Source organism: Lineus longissimus, chromosome 2 (assembly GCF_910592395.1).
Source record: "Lineus longissimus chromosome 2, tnLinLong1.2, whole genome shotgun sequence".
In the NCBI taxonomy this organism is placed as follows: domain Eukaryota; kingdom Metazoa; phylum Nemertea; class Pilidiophora; order Heteronemertea; family Lineidae; genus Lineus; species Lineus longissimus.
The window spans coordinates 9,927,718-9,946,205 of NC_088309.1; the positions used below are offsets into that span (position 1 = coordinate 9,927,718).

The window sequence follows — 18,488 nt, forward strand, 5'->3', positions numbered from 1 at the left end:
CGGACCAACCCGGCGATACTATGTGCGAGTGGGAGTATATGCACAGCCCCAGCAGCGCAACGCGCCTGCGTGAGAATCGGAAACAAAAAAGTAAGGAATGGGTTTCGGGCGTATCAGCTCCACTAGCGGGACTTCTGCCACTCTCCAATGGCTGTTCGTCGTAATATCAAGTAGACGTCCTTATTTAACCACTTTTACAACTTAGTGGATCCCCTCCCCCCACTCAAATACATTTGACCCAACCCATTGAGCGCTAATGGCATAACCTCCCTGACGCAATGGACTTCCCAGGGAGTCTATCATTTCCACCAAAGATAATATTTCGTTGAATAGTTGCATGGTGAGAAGATCACTTTAACAGGAATTCCCAACAAACAAGGAACAGTAATTTACAAATATCACTTTATTATTTAATCACAAATATATCATTTCGGAAGATACAGTTCTAAAAGCATTGCCTTTCGATTACACGTAATTTACATGAAATAATGTACACAATGTGTATGAATATATCCAAGGTTTTGAAACTTAAGTAAACTGATTAAAACATCTGAATCATCACTTCTTTGTGGACAATGATGGTAAAAAATTCCTGCATTCACCCTAAAACGAGTACTACAGGCCGGAGCTCGGGGTCAAATGTCTCTCTTCATGTGACTGATAAGCACACTTAACACTTTCAGCGTTACCCAATGGGCCCAAAATACCCCTCCAGCCGCTCATCAGTTCTCTCAAGGCTTCAACGTTAAAACGCAAACGCCATCTTCAGGGTGATGAAGGAACTGACCTTTACACAAACGCCATCTTCAGGGTGATGAAGGAACTGACTCTTTTAAAATCAGTTGAGTGATTCGGACTGAGGGAAATTTTTCAGGGGGTCGGGAGTGCTGAAAAGGGGGTCACTTTGGTCACTTTTTGTCACTATTTAATCTGAAAATCTTCAGGGTGATGAAGGAACTGACCTTTACACAAACGCCATCTTCAGGGTGATGAAGGAACTGACTCTTTTAGAATCAGTTGAGTGATTCGGACTGAGGGAAATTTTTCAGGGGGTCGGGGAGTGCCGAAAAGGGGGTCACTTTGGTCACTTTTTGTCACTATTTAACCTGAAAATAGGCCGAAAAATAAAATACAGCTAGGGGGCATAGTAATCTTTTATCAGCTGATTCAGCAAACTCTGGTCTTGGGGAAATTTTTGCAAAAAACCTTGTAGTTGAGCTTTTTCTGATAGATAATTTTTTATGGGGGTCTGAAAAGGGGTATTTGGGGGTTAACCTTGGGTGCTGAAAGTGTAAAGGTTGTTACAGTTGGTATATATTCGACTTACTTTTTCAGGGTAGATGAACATGTGCAGGTACTAGACTGCTCACTGGACCAGCCAGGTTAAGGTAGATTATCAGTTGCAAAGAAAGCTATAAGCCATTAGCAATAACTAGCTACATTTACAGGACAGAAAAATGGGGAGACTCGACTTTGACAGGCCATTTGGCATCAAATGTACAGCAATAACGGGAAAGGATGATGTCCACTTGACATCATGTTAGAATGACGTCTAAATTGGACAACACCGGATTTTCCCCGTGTCACAAAATAGACCAAACTTTTTAATAGTCATGCAGCAGAAGAGCTTCTGTCATATACTTGACCAGTACCGGTACTGTGATTCCTGAGGGATACAAATTTTTCAATTTGGATGAAAAATGGGCAGGTCAACATCACCCCACTTGGTTTAAAACCACTCTAATATGTTACTTGTTGTTCTTCATATATGTACATATATATAGGATATGGCTATGGCTAGTGACCGATTTATAAATGTCTCCTAACCCTGATGTCCTTTAAATTTAGAAACTACATTAGGAAATCAACATGCCTATTCATTTGGCACTACATTAGTAAAGGGGGGTACCCTGCAAATTTCGGAAATGGAGTAAATTGCAAGCTGGACATTTTACTGTGTTTAAATGTAAAGACGAAGTACCCTTTACAGCTGTATGAAAAATTGTAACGGAGACAAAAGCAGAAAACAGACAATTTCACTTTTATGTCTTGCATCACAGAAGATGCCATATGTGACGTCACTGACATCGTGTGACGTCATGCTAACTTTTTCTGTTTTGGCTAAAAATTTATACCAATTGTCATACGTACAAAGCCCCCAAAAAGTGTGCAGCGTACATCAAAATGAATTGTAAGAACAGGCGGCTCGGAGATACATGTATCACATCATATTACTGCATGGCAGTAATAACACCAAATGTAACATACCACAATATCACATGGCATTGAAATTAAAATTGAAGTCTGTATTACCACATGAAATGAAATCAACAACACCACTCCATAACTTTGATAATGGACAAGGTTCTTGTAGAGACATGATTTTCAGATTTTTCAATTTGATAATATTTGACACACGAACTGTAAATCATTCCATTTTCGCTACTCTATTTGTTCGCGAAAGCATCATTCTCAGATTTTGCATCCATTTATTTCTGCAAATGGGTGCATTTTCCAAGGGTAAAACCATTAAGATATTATAACTAAAATTTTCTATACAACTACATTGCCCCACCACACTAGCTCAGAAGGTTAAAGCATCTAACCTAAGTAGGACACAAAAATAAAAGTGTCTTCTCAACATATCCATTGTGTTAAAATAATAATACTGGATTTAAATGAATGTGGCAAAAAACCTCTTGGGTGAATAATTCAATGAGCTACCAGGGGTCATACTTATGTATGTACACATGAGGAGCTAAGAAAATTAAGGCCTATTTTTCATATCGGTGCATACTGGACAGTGTTTCAGCTCGAGTTTTAGCAGGGTGCGACACCCTTCCTTTCCTCAATTTTCTCTTATTGCCCAATATATTTCATGAGTGGCCAATGCATTTCCTTTTAAAGCATGCCGTTGCACCCTGCCTTTTTACCCGAGCCCTTTTCTGCACTACCCTTCCTAACTGCAACACTACAGTGGAGAGGAGGACACCTACACACCCCTGCGAAACAGAGGTCTGTAATGCCGGGCGACTCCCATTCAGTCAGGTTGCCTGTGCAACATTTTGTATGCACCCATCAGAGATTTAGCAAAATTGCACAAAAATCCCTTTCAACGTCAAGAAGTTGTCTGACGATGAAAAGTCGATACCTCTCTTTGGATCTGTGAACTCTGACGAATGGATTGATATCTTACAAATAACTTTTTGGTTCTGAAAATTGGAAGATTGCACATACGTCAGTATGGTCCATAACTTGAAAGAAAGTAGATCACCAAAAAAGTTGCGAAGAAAATGTTCACCCATTATCAAGTTTAAAGGCCCAGTACAACTATATCTGCGAAGACATAAAACTGACCTACCCATAATTGTAATGTAGAGGATCATAAGCCAGTTGTGAAGTTTTTCTCTCTGTAGAAGTATACATGTATATACACAAATGGAAGATTCCGATTCAAATTCAGAGGTTATCATTTTAGACATAAGTACTGGGCCTTTAAGTCAAGTTTACTAAACATGGACATCTAATCATCAAGATACGACCCGGACAAATCTTCAGAATCATTCAAGTTGATAGGCCCAAATTCACTACCCTCCAAGTACAAGCTCAGGGGGGTGCCCGCATTTGATTTGTTCAGGCCACCTGGAGAGAACGGGAATGATGAGGTCAGGACATCGGAATACATCTTGCTGGATCTTGGCGTCTGCTGCGTATTGAAGCTGAAGAACAGCTCGCTCTTTGGTGTATTCTGGTACCTCTTGTTAGCATCAGACGCGGACGCTTTCTCAAGATTTGCCAACTTGTGCTTCAGACACAGGACTTCTTCCACCAGAACGCACTGTTGAAAATATTCCGACGGTGCGCCTCCTCCATATATTTCCACTGGTGATGACCAACGCAAATAACACTGCGACCAGAGTTTCAGCATCGGCGCGATAACTTGTGGTTTCAAGACCACACCATGTTCCGTGGCCTCTCGATTCAAATACAGCAAGTACAATTTCTTCTTAAAGTTGTCATTGTTCAAGGAGTTGGTTATTGCTGCCAGTTTTTTGTTCATTGTTGACAGTTCCTCACTGTTCTTTGCCAGAAACAGAGGATTTTTAAACAGAGCCAGGTCCTTATCTGAGAATTGCACGTGCCAATTCCAGACAGATTCTAATTTCAGTTGCTCCTTGCAAAGTTTACTCGATGTGTGCACGCAGTCGAATAGGAAGTTGCCGAAAAGTCCGATGTGCGCCGAGTCCCACAGCGTTGTCAAGTAGGTCTCAGAGAATTCAAACGATGATGGGAATTGCTGAAGAAGCTGCCAGACACAATCGAGGAAGAGAAGGAAAATTGGAGACTGAAATGAAGAGGCATGAGATACGTCAGGGTTTTTTTACAACATTGTCCAGGTTATGTACCCATCCTTTCCATTTTCAGCGTCAGAAATGCTATTGGATGGTTGTTCTCATGCGTGTTGCGTTTGAAACTTTTGATGAATGAACAAATTTTCATGAGAGAGAAGTTAGGTCTGATGCACCGAATATTTCACCATACCTCCTCTTGTTCATTCTTAGCGGTGATGCCTAGTCGCTGGGTGAATTTGTGTCCCATCGCCACCCACTCCTTCTGCACAAGGGATTGGAAACCGCTGATTGTCCTGCAGTGCACGTCGATGAGAATCTGGATCAGACACGCGATCACACAAGAATAATCACGGCCATCGAACTCTGAAAAGTACATTTTTATAATGGCATTAGAATTGGTAGACATGGTCATGCATGTGACCTGATCATGAAGCTAAAAATTCTCCCCAAATTCGCTCAAACACTGTGGAACTGCTATAGGGGACACCCCTGGGACTGAGAATTGCGGGGTAGCAAATGAAAGAGCGCCATACCTTGTAATATCACATTTCTGTTCCCCTCGACCACTATGGTAGCCAGTCGCTCGGCGATCTCCAAACACTGGCTGACGGACGATAGCCACTTCGTTGCCTCGAGACTGGATAACCAGCAGCGATCAGTGGTCCAAAAGTCTTTCAGAGAAACTTGAAATGAAAGCGTGAAGACAAAAGATAACCACGAGACAATATTAGAATTACATTATTTTGACAACTGGCTGCCAGGCTTTTAACCATGAGATATTCAATCTAATAGGGCACTTTTAAAGCATCTATGCCAACATGTCCCTAAAAGCTAGTCAGAACTTCAAAGTTCACAGTATTCAGGAGCACAAAATTGACAGGCACCTCCAATGATTTGTTCAGGATAAGAGGCGGGCAATAATTATTTGTTATTGTTTTAAACTTACCTGGGGACAGTATCTCCTTCAGTTTTTCTAAACTGGTCTTGATGTCCTTTGGGGGCGGACATTTATTCAGATCTTCCACATGTGACGTGACGCCTTTCTTGCCAGGACATGTCCGATCTATACCGTTTATCAACCTAGAATTAGAGACGGTGCATCAGATAACTTTGCCCTTTGGCAAAGAAGTCCATGAAATTTTTAGTTTTAACCACCTTTTGGCAAAGCCACGATTCAGATCTATCAAGCTGTTGGAGTTATGCGGTGGAAACGCCAGCACCTGTCACCACCGCAGTCCTAGGTTTGATTCCCGATTCCGGTATACTCTCGTGATAGAGAGGGCAACTCTTTTTGACAGCATTGGTTGCCTCTGGTGTCTCCAGTTTCCTTCAACTTACAAATTGCCCAATTGTTTTTGAGCTAATAACGTCCTAGTTGACACTTATATCTCAACTCGATATTTTAAGATCTGTCTAAAGTTTGGTTTTCGAGCTCCCATTACTTAGGGGAACACTAACTGTACAACAGTCAAGAGCGACAGCAATTGAAAACATGTTAACAGCTGATGCAGTCAAAGAAAACATGATTGAATAAGCTCCTTTTTCAGGAATTTTCACGAATGGCCAAAAAGGTACAAATATTTTGTGATTTACATTATTGATTCAAATGATCCTCTGGGATGGATTTTCGAGGCAATTGATATTCTTGTGATAAATCATCTGGGGATAAGTGAATAGGAGATGCTGTTGTAATAGCTGAATGGCTCCTAGGAAACCATGTGAAGCGCTTTGGGAGATACCTAGGTCAATATAAGCGCTACATCAAAGCAGTCAGATTAATTTCCAAGCTAGGAAAACTTGTGCACTTCCGAAATGATGTGCAGACCAAACACCAGGAGAAAATAACATGAGTGAATAACTGAAAGACCAACGATTCAGAAAATAAAATAACAAAAGAATATGTTATCTGAAACAAGTAAGAAAAAAATTGCATCCGCGTACCAGACAACAGTTAACATGATGAACCATGCATGTAGGGACATCACTGCCCTTTTACTAAATGTACAGCAGGAGAGCACATAAGCATGACAACTTCACAAGGACAGGTCAATATCAGAAAGTACAGAGATGGCCTGCACATCATGTAATAGAAGGCCAGACGATACTGGTGTGAATATTTGTTACAAAATTATTAATACTTTTCAACCAGGTTCAAAAGTTAGATATAGTTCCGACAGCCTTCATGCAAAGTCTTACCTTTTCTTGCTAGCTTGTCTAAGAAGGACAGAACACTTTGTCAATGAGGTAGGTAAAGAGCCAAGTTACTGTTGGGCTTGGCTGTTAAGAGATCCTTCCACAGTGTCACTTCAGCTCCAAATGGAACCGTGGATGATACACTACAGGGAAGTATGCAACTCTGCCATTCATCTTCAGGCACAGATCCAAGAGGGGGCTATCTCTACCGTGGAGACCACTACCCAATTTAAAGTAAAACATCCGTCATAGCATTTTCATCAACTCGAACATAACGTGACACTCTGAACGGATCTTTAACAGCTGAACCTACAGCTATTCAAGAGCAAACAATGAACAATTCAACCTAAAGAAAACATTTCCATTGCGATGCATATTTTTCCATGTTTTCATGGTGTTGTTCTCACAATCTGCGATATGAATGTTCACGACTAATGTATAACACTATGGTGAAAATGCAAAGTACACGTACATGTAATTTTTATGATTACTACAACAAATGCTCTAATCATTTCAATTAATTACCGCTGTGTCAAGATATAGTACAGGCAGGCTGAACCCAGAAGAAGATAACTGCTGTTATCAAAAGAGTACATCAGCATTTCTAGAAGACCCACTTGATAACCTAGTTCACAATGGGGGAACCAAATTCAATAAGGGCTACACGCAGCTGTCTCTTTGACTCACATCTGTTCCTTTTCCACCTGTTCAGCCTCGGGAAGAAGATTTGCCATTCTGACGACGGATGCTCCATTCTGGTAAGTATAGCACCAACTCTGCAACAAGATATAAATTGAACAATATTGCTCCAATATTAATACAAAAACGAGGCCAGCCAGAAGAACAAAAATTATGAAATTAAAGGCTTGGTCAGCCCTTTCAAAATTTGAAATTTAAACCTGAGTTGGAGATTTCCAAAAGCATGATGAATACAGAATATAAATTCTATTAACAGTGCTGTTGCGAACACTTATAGGAACAGTCTACATGCCAAGTTTCATCCCACTGGCGTGTCCACTCCACTGCACCATTATTTCTAATTTCTAAGAGAGTGGAGCAAAAGGAAGTACATTCAGAAGAACACTTACAGGGACTCGACTGTCCACAAATAATATGCACACTTGCACGAGATCTGCATTGCTTGTATACTTTGGCACAACAAACGTTTCTGGTAAGGTATTACTCAAACGGAAGCCCTGGTTCATCCAAGCAGCCCGCCAATGTTTTCCCGCATTACATCGTGACAGCTCTGCCTCCCAGTCGGCTATCGTTCGGAAAGTTGGCACGGTTGATTGTGAGACCTGGTCTGAAATTTGAGTCGAATAAAGACACTTGAACCAGAATATTTCACCAGTCACCCCTGGTTTAATACAGAGTGATACTGCTATCATTTTCAATCTTATCCATCGACATTTCAATTTGACAAACAAATGCAGGGTGACCCAAACCTTTTCAGTCACTGTTCTTGTGAAGTAAAGTTCTTACCAGGATCACTCCGACGCTTTGGACTAGCAATTGGGTTCACCCGTCGCGTTTTCACTGCCTTGTTGTATCCAAAGAGATAGAGTAGGTCAAGTCTGGCTGGATATGCATGGCAGAGTATTGCATTCACAAACTGAAACAAGGGCAAGAGAAGACAAATAAGAAGCTCAAGTACACATATAAGTACATGTTCTTCCTAAAATATTTCCATGACCTTCTAACATTTCTAACATCACCCATCAACGGAGATGTCACAGGAGTGCATCAGTTAAGATTGATGATGAAATCAACATCAGCAGCTGGTGCTTCTAAGGCTGCGCGTTGATTCCCAGCAGGACCGCTTCCTGTGTCATAACAAGGGTGACCCGGCCAACAAAGGGTTTCTTTCGACATATCAAACCGAAAATACTTACCACTTTTCCCTCCTCTTTGCTTGCAAGTTTGAAACCAAATGAGTGAACGCGGAAGTCTTTACAGTGAATCTCCAAGTGCTTAGCCCTCTTCACAATACTCGAAGCTGGTAGCAGTTTCTTCCTTTTTCCTTTCGACACTGAAGCAAGATAAAGAAGTTTTTAAGGGAATGTTAATTCAACTTCACCTTTTCAAGAGACATCAAGTTCAGTGAAGAACATTTGATAGGTGTTCTAAACACGTTTTAAAAACGCCGACTATATTGAAAAGCCTTTGGAATACAAACCTTCATAGACGGCATCAATGGACATCAAAGGAATATCATGTTCACCAATGAGCCGATTCCTTTGTTTCCCGTCGTCCATCGCAAACAAGGATGCGTCCGCTGTCACATAGCTCAGCCGGAAGTTTGTGCAGAATAACGATCCCACGATCCCTTGCTTCTGATCAGTGAATGAACTGAACTTCAGGACAGACGTCGTCTTGGCGATGACTACCTCACCTGCAAATGCAAGATTGCATAACAAATCATTCTGATGTTTTTATGGCCCTCTTGTTCTATCTAAAGTCTATGTCTTCTACCTATGATATTTAGGCCTAAATAGCGCGTTTTACTGCAGTATCTAGTCTAGTGCCCACATGTATTTTTAACCTAGTGATCCAGTGATCGTGTGTAGGTCCCATACTCAGCAGTGTGGGCACTACTCAAGCATTTGCCTGCTCAGAAACATACACTTGCATACCTAGAACAGGCCCATGCCAAAAGCCTGGTCCACAGAATTCATGCTAGTTCTGGTAACAACACGACTCATTCATCTCTGGACATGTATTTTTTCCACTAATGATATACAATGTTCCCAATGATACATAGCAATGCCAATAACACTGGAGACAACATCAGCACGTGGTGTATCATTTCGAGTCCCGATGTGGTACTCAAAGAAAGGTATGTTCACCTTTAAAATCAATTTTGATCGGAATAATTTTAAACACCAAAGCATTTGGTGCTCTGGTGATCAACAGGTGGTTCTCATTTAATATGAATGTAATGTTAACACATCTTGCATTCTTAATGAGCATTTGCTTGGGAAATCAATGACTAATGAAACTATTACAGCAACGCAAGGTACATAATTTTCAACAAACTCATTGTTTGATACAGGTATGCATTGTTCTTTACCATGTTAAAATTGAAAAACATATGATCACATATTGCAATACTGAAGTTAGAATTGTTTGTTGCAACCTTTCCTGGACTTCTAATTCAAAGAGACAATCTCCACTGCTCGCCCAACCAACTCAACACCAACACACGCACAACATCTACTTCATGCCAATGAAAGTTAGAGGGACTACAGCATCAATATTATCTATCTACTCTTACCGGGAAGAAGGTCTGGCTCCAGTTTCGTCTCATAGGCAGGCGGAACGCTGATTTCCTGTAATTACACAATCAGAGTTAGAAAGGATAGGGAAGCAGAAGATCTCCAAAAAGGCCAAACTTGTCATTCATCTACCCCATCACTGAAAATCATGCAAAATACTTCACAAAATTGACCTTTATTATCATTTGCAAAGAGGAAGTTACTATTTGAGTTACAAAACAAATTTTGATTTATCATGATATTGGAAGAGGAGCATGCCAGCTACGGTGATTGTCAAGACTACAGAGTCCAAGATAACATCTTGGCATGCAGGCTGCCCCAAACCTGAAAGAACAATTCAGTTTCCAATCTCCCTTTGAACATGGGTCAAGCTCGTGTCACCCAGCTCTCAGTGTAGAGCTGGTCCCACAAGGAGCAAGTATAGTCCCACCCTTACAAATGGGCAAGAGCTTGGACAGTAACACCCGAACCTTATTTTTCTCTGTATTTTTTCAGCACTCTGCCATTGTTTGGTGACAGATCAAAGAACGAGTTTATGAGGCAACTACAAAATGGCTGAAAGGTACAACTAAAGTTCTATTTTAGAAGAATTTGAAATAAAATTGTGAAAGAAGTAAAAATTTTTAAGACTAAAATTGCTCTAGCAGAATATCTTGTAAGTTGTTATCACGCAGCATGGTATACAGTTTCCAGTTATTCCTATAAAGCAAAGTGTGAGAGAAGCAGCTACATGCAGTCTGACAAGGGTTTCTCTTCATGAGATGGGGCCAAGATTATCCACAAGCACCAAACGAATGAGGCGGACTGCCTGGGAATTTCTGTTACAACAGTATACAGGTTCAAGACAATTTGTGTCACAGCATATCCAGGGAGGGGTGGATCATCCTTTCCTTTCATCCAACCCTTGATATTCCGCATTGCAATTCAAGGAGCTAGGTCATGCCCAAGTACCAGTTCTATCCTTACTCAGTAATGGAACTGTTGAAGTGCTGTGGGATATCAAATTATTACCCCGGTCTCCACAGAAATCAATCAGGGGTTTCAAGGAGCAACCAGAAGGCGCTCACTTGAACTTGACCAGTCGGGGAACCAAGCAGTGACTCGGCCGGGAGTCGAACCCACGACCTCCTGATCACGAGGCCAACTCTCTTCCACTGTGCTACCGCTGCCCCTCCTTAAAGCAAGTGTGCACAACAACACCAAACTGAGTGGAGAACATTGGTGAGTAATAAAGCAAATCCAGCTACCTCAGGAGATACAAATACAGTCAAGGCGCTAAACATTTAAGACTGGTATTAAGATGCCATAATTTCAAATGCTGTTGTTTCACACACATCGCAACATGCTGACTGCAATCCACGTGACAGCCAACAGTGGACTGAAAACAGGTCAGCGGATGTGAAGGACACAAAACTTGACCAAAAGAGAATATGAAGTTACAGACATATTTAATTTCTTTTCAGTGTTTTTTGCCGTTGTTTAAGATAGAAAATAACGGAAATCAATCCGGCCTTGACTTTATTTGAGAGCAAGACAGTGACCAGCTATATCTTACTTTGCCATCTGGAGCGGTCAGTGAACGCGAGTCCACGTCATCCAAATTCAGATAGGATTTGAATGACTCCTTCTGCAAACGAATAACAAGAAGATGTTTTATGTACAAGTGCTTATTCTCAGGCAATGGGAGTGCATTCATGTAAAAGAACATCATTGGGAGACAGCTACTGGGCTTCCTACTTCTTCTTCTTCTTCTTCAGTGTCCCAATAGACTATGGGGGACATTGATTGAAATCAGGGCTTGGAATTATTGAGATGCGAGCTAAAGACAGTGTATTTACGGTAACTTAGTGAGCTGTTCTACAGGGTGGCCCAGAATTATTTTCCCACACACAATGGACACACAATAGAATTCTATCGTACAAGGGAAAATAATTCTGGGCCACCCTGTAGAGAGTTCTGCCATAGAGACCCAGAGTTTCTCTGTCAGGCTGGTGTCCCTTGGCCAGTATTCAAACTCTTTTCATTTAAGGAGCAGGTTTGAAACACATTGAAACAGGATCGAACGCCTATACAGTTTATTGTACAGGCGAACGTTTGCCCCCCCCCCCCCCAACACACACACACGCACACCAGCTCCTGTCTTGGTGACGTGAAATCTGTATTTGAAAGTGAACAACCCCTCCGACACAGGAGGAGTAGCTGAACCATATGCAATCAAAAATATCTATATTTGATTAAGATTGGAAATTAGGGTCAACAGGTTACAACTGTGCATGTACTGACATGAGTGGAAATACATGCAGTCAATCAACTCAGTCATGAACTACATTCACAGTAAGGGAAATAAAATGCATGGAGGAACCTGGGACTGAGGCAAATGTCCCAATCGAATTTACATATCTAGTGTCCTTGATCCAAATGCAGACCCAGTGTTGGCAGATGGCCACAAAGGATCTCATTCATGATACTTGTCCAATATTCAATGTCTGCAGGTCAATTGCCGACAACGAAGTATCACATCTGATGTGGATCTTTTGTATCTATCCGCATTAAAATTCTGCAGAAATTATAATGAACCGAGGCACCATTTCCAAGTAATGTTGACTAATTTTTGGTACTTCCCTTTCCTTCAACACAAGACAGTAACTTCAGGAGAATAAGGGTAGAACCTCTCTATTAAGGACACCCTTGGGACTGACAAATGCTGTCCTTAATAGAGAGGTGTCCTGATTAGAGAGGTCAAATTGAATGGAAAGTACCAATTTGGGACCAAAACTAGTGTCCTTAATAGAGAGGTGTCCGCTAAGGGAGGTTCCACTGAACGTACAAACAACAATGAACAAAAAGTAATGAAACTGTGCTGCCAAAAATGCTCTCATTGAGTTCAACAATTGTGTAATGAACTGCTATGAATTTTGATGAAACTCAAGAATGCCAACTGTGCTGAAGTTGTTTTAGTTTCACTTCATCACACAGCAAGTTTACTAATGTACAATGTGCATCAGAAAAGTTTTCTAATGAAATATATTTCATGGAAAAACTGTTATGCTTGTGTGCTTTTAACCCTTCTATAGACATGTACAGTATACTTTTAACCCTTTTATAAATACATGCATACTTTTAACCCATCAAAACATATGATGAGAACGGTAAACTGGTCTCAGCAAGAGGACAAGCACAACATCAGAAAGAATTTGCACTGCAAAAATGTAACACGCAAGCTTACAATAAACAAAAGCAGAATGCAAGAGGAAAATAACAAATGGATAAGAAAAGAGGAAATCAATAACTCACAAACAACATGTTGCATTCATTCTGGAAAATGATCATGAAGACGGAGGATTTCTGACACCTTTAACTTAGAACAAAGTCACAATCTCTTATCAAGCAACCAGGAGACAAGACTGGAATGAACACCACTTTTGCTATTCTTGATCAAATTCATTCAGTTGATCCAAAAGGAGAGAAATGTTCTTTGTAATACAACTGAAAAGACTTTAGAGTACATTTTGATTTCTACGAAAAATTTCTGCAATACTCTGACATGTTGACGTGTTCACAGCTGAATGAACAGAGACCAACATAAAGTGGTTGTGCCCTACGTTCAGGGACACCGTGATGCACGCGCCAGGATCCTCTGGGTTCCCACAGTATATAGGATAGCAACAGAACAGCCAACAGACACCTGCGCACAATACAAAACATACTAGTGCACCAAAGGAGAAGGTCGAGGATAGGGACAGGACTGCTTGGTCTGTTGCATCCCATGCACGAACTGTTCAAGCTTTTACAATGGAGGTTGGAAGAAAGATGGTGCTGAAAGAAAGGTGTAAGAATGAACCCTAATCCACCACGACCAGACCAGCACCTATTTCTCTAACAACACCCTGTTTCCATCAGTGGAAATGATGTTCTCTTTCCAAGCCTTCCATTATTTTGAGATGGCAAGTGTGGCAGTATGAGTACATGTACTTCCAGAAAAAGACAGTGCAGGTAACATACATCATAAAGGATGTTTATGTGCATTGAATGCCTGCCACATCTTCTTACTATTCTAAGCTACATGTATGAATAACCTGGTGCTGTCAAAAGGTACAGGAATGAATGCATGTGCAACTGAATTTTCAATCTAAGGTTTACACATTGGATGGCAAAGGAAACCCTAAATCTATGGATAAACCAAGGGAAAACATGAGAGATATCAAGCAAAGACAGATTTTCAAAATTGTCCAAAACCATAACAGCCGACAGAGCTTACATTTCGCTTTGCATCTTTCCTAAGAGGAGCACATAGTGCAGAATCACATTTTGCAGAATCCGAGTCGATGTAGGAGATAAATGATGATCGTCCTCGCTGAAAGTGAAAATGTACAGAATAACTAAACTCAAGTGTGTATTTCGGACAATAGGGGCCTACATATTCGGCTAACTTCTTATCACACTATTCATATTTATTAATTATGCCCAAATAACACGAATAAGATTTTTAGGATAGCAAACACATTTCTTGCACTAAAAATAGGCCCAAACAAAAGATCAAGTGACTCAGAAAGCCACAACAAAACTGGTCAAGGGCCTTGAAGGGCCTATTGAATCAGGAGCGAATGGCAATCATAGGCGTACTTGGCCTACTGTATACTGTGTAGGCCTACTACTGTATACTGTGTAGGTCTACTGTATGTGATGTACTCTATAGTCTAAGTCAGTACACAAACTATACACAAATCGGACGTCATTACAAAACTAGATAATTTCATTTTCTTACGTCGTCGACAATGTCATTTCTCCCGATGGGGCAACTAGACGATGATCCAAGATCAATATATGACTTGAATGACTTTGAAGAATGAGCCATTTCGTTAGAAATAACGAATAGTTTGAGGTGTAAGTTCAGGAAGCAAATTACGGATCCGCCATGATTGAGACAGTTGTTGTCGTTTGATTGATTCCTCTCGAGCCGCAGATAAACGGGTCTGCAGTTTACTTCTGATTGGACTTCCGGTTTTCAGGAACAAATATTTTTGGCAACAAAACGTCGATTTCACACCATCTCGGATATAAAGTGAACTTGAAATTACGAAGATAAAACATGTCTCACTAAAGAGAAAGTTACTAACGTTTATTTGATGGAAATCGGACGTGTAAATGCTGAGAAATCGTCATTTCAGTTTTAGATTGATTAGTGCAGTGTATTCCTGTGCATTAATGTACACATTAGTGCATACTTAGATCGATAAGGAGATATCTACTACAAACGTGATGAAGAGTCATCGGACATGCTGGCATTATTTTGAAAGTTCTCCGATTTGAATTCTAACGCTTGTGAAGTAACTGTCGAAATCAACAGAACTGAATCCACAACTTATATATTTGAATTATAAAAAATAGTGAGCACCATCTTTCCTTGTTGAGACAAAGCCAAAGGCACAACCAGCCTTCGCCAAGATGATTGAGTTCTGTACCAAAAAGCGGATGGCTATTGCTATTGTGATACTGGTTGTGTAAGTATCTGGGTTTTGCAATACACTGTATCCATGTTTTTGTTTATATGTTTCATGCGAAAGCTTTCTAGGAAATGGTCTTTCATCTTAACAGGTACTGTAGATTTAATGATGGATGTTAATTATGTGTTATCTGATAAACAGTCGTGCATAGATGATCAATGCACATGATTGTGAGCATAACTTGTATTTTACCCAAGAGAGAAAATTGAACTGAAGAAGAAACAAATTGATCAGAAATAGTAATTAATACAAGCAGTTAGTATAATAGTATTAGTAGAGCGCAAGGAGTTTGATGGGCTTGAAAGTAGCAGTTTTTAAGCAAAGTTGATTGATAAATTCCTCATTTTCCCTCTCAGTGTTTCTGTCCTAGTCCTGATCCTTGAAAATGGTATATCAGCATTCAGCCATCATGATCTGAAAGACCTGACCAGTGCACCACCAAATGATAGTGCTGTCTCCTCAAAATGCTGGTTAACAGAAAAGTCTTCAGTCAAATCGGAATGTGTCAAATGTTCTGATTTTGATGTGGTAAGTCATGCAGTTGGTTTCTTTTTATTTGGTTCATACCATACAGGGTGTAAAAATAATAATTTGTGTTATTTCATGGAGTGATTCTACATACCAATTACCATATCTAAAGTAAAATGAAAATTCTTGTAGCTTCCTTTCAATGATTTTTATGTAAATTTGTACTCATGATTGTAATGGCAGTGGTAATGCTGTCTTGTATTCTGAATTAGGAATGTTTACTTTTTCAAATGAAAGTGCTTTGGTTTCTTCCACTTGATTAAGTCTTCCACTTACTTCTATTCCAGCAAGTCAAGCATTCTTTCTGTCTAGAGACAGGCCATAAACAACTGGTAAATTGTGAAAAAAGTGGTGACCAATATAGGAGGTAAGAATAAAATAGTTACAAATATAGTAAAAAGACTAACATAACAACAGAACATTCATGTTCATGTTCATTGTGTATTAATGTGCTTTTCTACGAATGGCAAATGTTGTATGAAAGAGACATGAAATTAAAATGAAGATGTTGTGCCTCTATCAGACTTACACCGAGGCAAGCCAGTGATCCCAAATGTAATTGTAATGTCTCATGCTGTTGTCTTGAATCCAGAGAACCAGTAGATTGCAGAAACCTTGAGCCATGATACACACTAATTAGATACCACAGCGACGAGTAGTTTTGAGTGAAAGCGGATAAAGTTAAAATTTTCTATCGGTCTAATTTTCGTCTCTTTTTCAGCTGTACAGTACCTCGAGATACGGCTGCAGAAGAGAAGCATTTCTGGATATTTGAAGCAACAACATTTGTTTGTGGTCTGATATCGTATGGTATTGTCATTCTACGACAAAAGAGATTAGACAAACATTTCCTAGAGAAGATAAATAAACAAATTGCCTCGGGAGTATGATGAATTGTGTTTTGAGAAGAGATTATTGTGATGGTAGAACCATCTTTTGTGTGGGTGGCAGCATGTTTGGTCCAGATCAGAGCATGTTTTGGAGGAAACTATGTGAGAACTTTTTAGTTTCTGTTGAGGTATCTTGTGAGTTGTGGACTTGCACAAGGGTCATGAGGTGTTGTTTAGTATGAAGTTATTATGTCAGTTCAGGGTGCCCAGAGCAGATGATCACTTCACATTCCAGTCACATAGAAAATGACATTTCACTGATGTTACTTTGGGTTTAGCGATTGGACCTTTATGTGTGCCCTCTAGTCATGAATCCAGTAGGACTGGGCATGATGACACTATTATGATTTTCAAATTAATCTAATGAGCTGACGGACAGAAGGGAATTCTGTATGTGTTTGATTACTGTCTTGGCAGATGAGGCACCTTTGTTTGCATGCATGTTCATGTACATATGAGCCAGTTAAGACATTTCTTTTGGCTGAATCGATTCGTTGATTTGAGATGGCTTTGTGTGTATGTAAGCTTGCCAACAATAATGAGATTAGCAAGCAATAACTGTACTGGATTCTTGTGTTCAGAAATGTGGTAAAGGGCAAATGAAGAGCTTCAGAGTGATTAGCATAATTTTCGACTTCAGGCTCTCGTCAAAACGTTAAGGTGCAAGGCTTTTGCAGAAGATTTGTGATGTGTGGTCTAGTCTTTAGTATACATTACTTATTCTGTTATTTATGTAAAGTGCTGCACATGATTAGCATTTTATTCAAGTTTGATACATGTAACAGGTGTTGAATATGAGACGAACAATATTTCATACAGTGGGCTATGGCCGATTTACAGAGCACTTCTATGTAATGCATAGAATACCCTTTTGTTTGACCTCACAACATTCCTGTTGCCAACTCAAAGGGTCAGATGACTTTTACTGTAAAGGCTCTATCCATGTACTTTTAAAAGAAACTGTCATTGGTAGAATTTCCGAAACTTACATGTACCAGTACATTCATGTACTTGTACCAAAGCGATTAATTCATTGGCACCAAAATATTCTCTCCTCTCACAGTGTTGTCACCTTCTCATGTTTCTCCGTTTGAATGAGTTGTAATGCAATGATAAATCGGCAGATGGCATGATGAGCCCAAAGAGACTATCAGGTGGATTTCAACTGACCTTCAGCTAACTCTGGAGGTGGAGTGTATGTACATGTATCAAAAGGGTATTCAGATCAGTTAGATGTACAGTTGTTATATTAATGGGTCACCTACTTCTGTAATGTTACAACTTTTTATCCTGGATGTTTTGGTCTGTGGATCACCTGCATTCAATGAACTATATCTCACAGTCGCATGTTTTTGAAAATGTCACTTAAAGATATTGTATTTTCAAAGAATATCTCTCCAAACATTGTACAGTATTTGTCATGTGACAAGTTGTTTTTGTTATGAAATAAATATTTGAATAAGATATAGATTGCTTTGTTTTACATCGGTATTTTCTTTGTGCTTCCAACATCCACGAGGAATCCCCGACACAAGAAGTTGGATTATCTGTACCACATCTAGAGCTGCATCTTGGTCTAGTACTGGTAGTTCATTTTTCTCCATGATCCAAACACTGTAGATTCAATACAGGTCTCGGACATATTCCTTGTGATCTGGGGCAAGTCATTTCAAATCTTGTGTCTTTTAGAAGAAGTGTTTCTTCAAAGAAAACCAATGTTTGTATTATGATTAAATTCCTCAC

General features: G+C 40.0%; 2 protein-coding genes across 8 annotated transcripts; one reads left to right on the forward strand and one right to left on the reverse strand.

The window, feature by feature from the left end:
- Positions 1-388: 388 nt before the first annotated feature.
- LOC135482571 (myotubularin-related protein 10-A-like) lies at positions 389-14,742 on the reverse strand. Of its 7 annotated transcripts, none has more exons than XR_010446236.1 (15): positions 14,589-14,742; positions 14,082-14,177; positions 11,379-11,450; positions 9,823-9,877; positions 8,725-8,940; positions 8,441-8,577; positions 8,031-8,160; positions 7,634-7,851; positions 7,233-7,321; positions 6,549-6,566; positions 5,299-5,432; positions 4,886-5,035; positions 4,543-4,715; positions 1,107-4,345; positions 389-930 (listed from the first exon to the last, which is right to left on the reverse strand). XR_010446236.1 is itself a non-coding variant. In XM_064762716.1 (14 exons), the coding sequence occupies exons 1-14, from the start codon at positions 14,676-14,678 to the stop codon at positions 3,524-3,526; spliced, it is 2,400 nt and encodes a 799-aa protein (XP_064618786.1). In that variant the 5' UTR covers positions 14,679-14,742; the 3' UTR covers positions 389-3,523. The 7 variants fall into 7 exon arrangements, 5 of the variants coding, with proteins under 5 accessions (XP_064618786.1, XP_064618789.1, XP_064618788.1 ...); XR_010446235.1 differs by having other exon boundaries at positions 389-829; positions 963-4,345; XM_064762716.1 differs by having other exon boundaries at positions 389-4,345.
- Positions 14,743-14,790: 48 nt separating this feature from the next.
- On the forward strand, positions 14,791-18,379 carry LOC135482574 (protein JTB-like). The gene is made up of 4 exons (XM_064762723.1): positions 14,791-15,324; positions 15,684-15,855; positions 16,143-16,222; positions 16,577-18,379. Exons 1-4 carry the CDS (start codon positions 15,269-15,271, stop codon positions 16,743-16,745), a joined length of 477 nt encoding a protein of 158 aa, XP_064618793.1. The 5' UTR covers positions 14,791-15,268; the 3' UTR covers positions 16,746-18,379.
- The last annotated feature ends 109 nt before the right edge of the window (positions 18,380-18,488 follow it).

Coding starts and splice junctions, on each gene's coding strand:
- LOC135482571 (XM_064762716.1), bottom strand. CDS start 14,678: ATGGCTCATTCTTCAAAGTCATTCAAGTCATATATTGATCTTGGATCA. Junction 11,451..14,081: donor GGAAAGATGCAAAGCGAAAT/GTAAGCTCTGTC, acceptor ATTCGTTTGCAG/AAGGAGTCATTCAAATCCTA. Junction 7,322..7,633: donor TTGTGGACAGTCGAGTCCCT/GTAAGTGTTCTT, acceptor ATCTTGTTGCAG/AGTTGGTGCTATACTTACCA.
- LOC135482574 (XM_064762723.1), top strand. CDS start 15,269: ATGATTGAGTTCTGTACCAAAAAGCGGATGGCTATTGCTATTGTGATA. Junction 15,856..16,142: donor AATGTTCTGATTTTGATGTG/GTAAGTCATGCA, acceptor CTTCTATTCCAG/CAAGTCAAGCATTCTTTCTG. Junction 16,223..16,576: donor AGTGGTGACCAATATAGGAG/GTAAGAATAAAA, acceptor TCTCTTTTTCAG/CTGTACAGTACCTCGAGATA.